Source organism: Leucopleurus acutus (genome assembly GCF_964270905.1).
Source record: "Leucopleurus acutus genome assembly, chromosome: X".
NCBI lineage: Eukaryota > Metazoa > Chordata > Mammalia > Artiodactyla > Delphinidae > Leucopleurus > Leucopleurus acutus.
Window position 1 is genome coordinate 31003564 of NC_139148.1, and position 3153 is coordinate 31006716.

The 3153-nt window shown below is 48.1% G+C and overlaps 1 protein-coding gene across 1 annotated transcript; it reads left to right on the plus strand.

The window, feature by feature from the left end:
- Positions 1–306: 306 nt before the first annotated feature.
- On the plus strand, positions 307–585 carry LOC309978413 (small integral membrane protein 12-like; the record flags this gene model as incomplete). Its single annotated transcript, XM_082864892.1, has 1 exon — positions 307–585. One exon carries the CDS (start codon positions 307–309, stop codon positions 583–585), a length of 279 nt encoding a protein of 92 aa, XP_082721018.1.
- Between the last annotated feature and the right edge of the window lie 2568 nt (positions 586–3153).

Genomic DNA, 3153 nt, shown 5'->3' on the forward strand with positions numbered 1-3153 from the left:
TTCCAAAACACTAATTCATTTTGAGAGAGAAAAATGTAAATTAAAAAGAGCAGTATCATATGATCCCGCAATTCCACCTCTGGGAGTATATCCAAAAGAAACAAAAACACTAACTGGAAAAGATATCTGTATCTCCATGTTCACAGCAGCATTATTTACAATATCCAAGATCGCGGGCGCCAGTGGGCGGGGTCTGGGGCGAGGCCCTGAGGGCCGCTGGGACTGGCGGCTTCGGTGCTCCGGAAGTTGGAGCACAGGCGAAGGGTGGGGGCCAGACAGCGGGGTGTGAGCTGCGGCGCAGATGTCATGTGGCCTGTGCTTTGGACTGTGGTGAGTACCTATGCTCCCTATGTCACCTTTCCCGTGGCCTTCGTGGTTGGGGCTCTGGGCTACCACCTGGAATGGTTCATCCGGGGGAAGGATCCCCAGCCTGTGGAGGAGGAGAAGAGCATCTCGGAGCGCCGGGAGGACCGCAAGCTGGATGAGCTGCTAGGCAAGGACCACACCCAGGTCGTGAGCCTTAAGGACAAGCTGGAACTTGCCCCTAAAGCTGTCCTGAACAGAAACCGCCCAGAGAAGAATTAATGGAGGACACAGGGCCCTATGGGTCCTTCTGGGGGCCAAGACTGGTCCTGCCACCATGTCGACCCAGCAACCAGAACCCACATCTGATTTGCTTTATTGCTTCTTCTGGCCCTTCCCGTCCCACACAGCCACACACATACTGGCTGCTCTGCTATGGCCAGGCAGACACACTAGTAGCTGAGGGGCCAGTGAAGAGGAAGGCCCGTGAGGGTTCTGGCCTGAAGGCTGCCTCTGCTGGATGGTGGCCACAGCTGCTCAGGCTTCTGCGCTGCTAGGTGCACCACTGGGAGGAGAGTGATGAAGTGAACATTGGCCGTCAGTCCCTGTGGGGAGGCAGTTTGGCCTCAGGTGGGAGTGGCTGGGATTGGGGTGATGCCTTTAGGAGGGGTACCTACATGCCTGGTTCTAGTTTGCACTGGGAGGAGTTCAGAAATCTACCTGGCTCCCTTAACTAGTTTGCTTTGTCCTTTGTGCTCATTCTCCCTGAAATCCTGTCAGCTCAGGAAGGGGATTCCCCTGGGAAGGAAAGCAGTTTTCTGTTCTTGGGAGCCCAGGCTGTTCACCTTGGGGCAGGTGAATTTGCTTGAAAACAATCACCGTCTTTCACCCCCACCCCATTACTGTGTAGTGCAAAACTTGATTAAAGTTGCGTCTGAGAACCATTTTGGTCTAATCCTATCTTCCAGGTGGTGCTGCGGTCTCCTAGGAGTTATGCAAAGCAGTCATCTCCGGGTAGGATAAAATTGGCCTTTAACTAAGGACTTTGGGGCCCTGGAAGCTTTGTTTTACTAGCGTGGCTGCACTGGATCCTGGAGGCGGTGAGTCCTGGAGGCGGTGAGTCCTGGAGGCGCAGGTTCCCAAGGGCCTTTTTATCATGATAACATGAGGCTTATATACTTTCGAAGTCTACATTAAGAGTAGACCAGGGAGCTTAACAATTGCTATCAAATTTTCCAACTTCATACACACATGTACACGTACTTTTCCCTATAAAAGTAGTATATGTATGTTAAATTTGGTAGGGGTTTAAAAAAGGTTACCCACACTCTGAGGGCTCTAGTACAGATAAAATGTTAACATTTTGGTATCTTTCAGTAATTCTTGGACTAGTTTTTTAGATATTTATTACTGTACATTTAATTTTATATTCTTTTTACATCGTGTTTCATATCATAATCACTTTCCTATCTTATCACATGGCCTTCATAATTCTAATTGTTTTCATTAGCTGTATAATTGCCCATCAAGTGGGAATATAGCATAGTTTGTTTTTAACAGTTTCCCTATTGCTGGACATTTGGGTTGTTTCTGGTTGTTCACTAGAGAAATATTGCAGAGTATCTTATATAAGGATTTTCCTGCATTTTTGGACTAAACGGTAGGAACAGTAAATGGCATTTTGGATGAAATGGGACGAACAGTTTTAAGGGCCTCAATGCATAATACTAAATGTCTTTCCTGAAGGGCAGTAGGAGCTTATACTAAATGCTGCCACTAAGGATGTTTTTGGTGAGGTTGGAAGGGGTGAGAGCAGAGAGCAGACCTGTTGCCTCACGAAGTCAACTGACCTTTAACCTGAGTGAGCAAAGGCAAGTAATGAGTATTTGATGAAGAATGAACCTGCCTTAAAAGGGGGAGGCTGTTTGCCCTGCCGCTTACCTCAGGATCTGAGGCCCAGTGGTGTTAACAGGTGGGTGAAGGTAGAATTACTGAACAGGTAGAGATGCCGGCTGTGGAGTGGGAGGAGTGGGGGGACGTGGAAAGTGGTAGCCAGAGAAGGAGGGGCAAGTTGAGTCGGTGGCTTCCCCTCAGTCGCCGAGCCCTGCTGGGAATGTTGAGATGAGCTGCTGTTGCTTCTCAGGGCATATATCCAATGGGGAGTGTGGGGAAGCAGGGTCTGCTGCTGAAGTGAGGATGAGGTTTCTGGTTCTGAAAGGATGTGCTAATAAGCTTAGCTTGGTCATAGGCTCAGGCTGATGCAGGCCTCATGGGCAGACCAGTGCTGCCCCCCTGTGGCAGTCCTGAGGACGACCAAGCCTGGGATCCCTTCACTAGGCGAAACCACCAGTAGCAAACTCTCTTGCCTACAGGGGTCAGTCAGGTGGCTTAAATGAGCGGCCAGGCCAGGTACTAGAAAGCACAGGCCTGCCTAAAGTGGGCAGTGGCTGTGCAGCTTCTTCCAATTTGTGCTGCTTGCCCAGAGATACCAGATTGAACTTCTGATTTTTAAATGTTGACAATTTATTTTTAAAAAAATTCTAAGCATGCTAACATACCCATAGGGTTAATTTGACCCAGTGGCGGCCAATATGCCACCTGTCAAGCTGCCCCTTGCCTTCTTAAGAAATCTGAGAGATATGCTTTGTTTTTAAGCAATCTAACAACTGTGGCAAACATTAGATCCCAGGATTGGTTTCCCTCGAAACACTTTTGGGCATCCTGCACATATGTAGTTTAATATCAAGCTAATCAAAACATTACAGGACAGAAAACCTACAGAAATAACACACACAAAGTTTTCCCACAGACTAAGACATTTTTGGGTTTTCAGATATTTTAGAATAACCC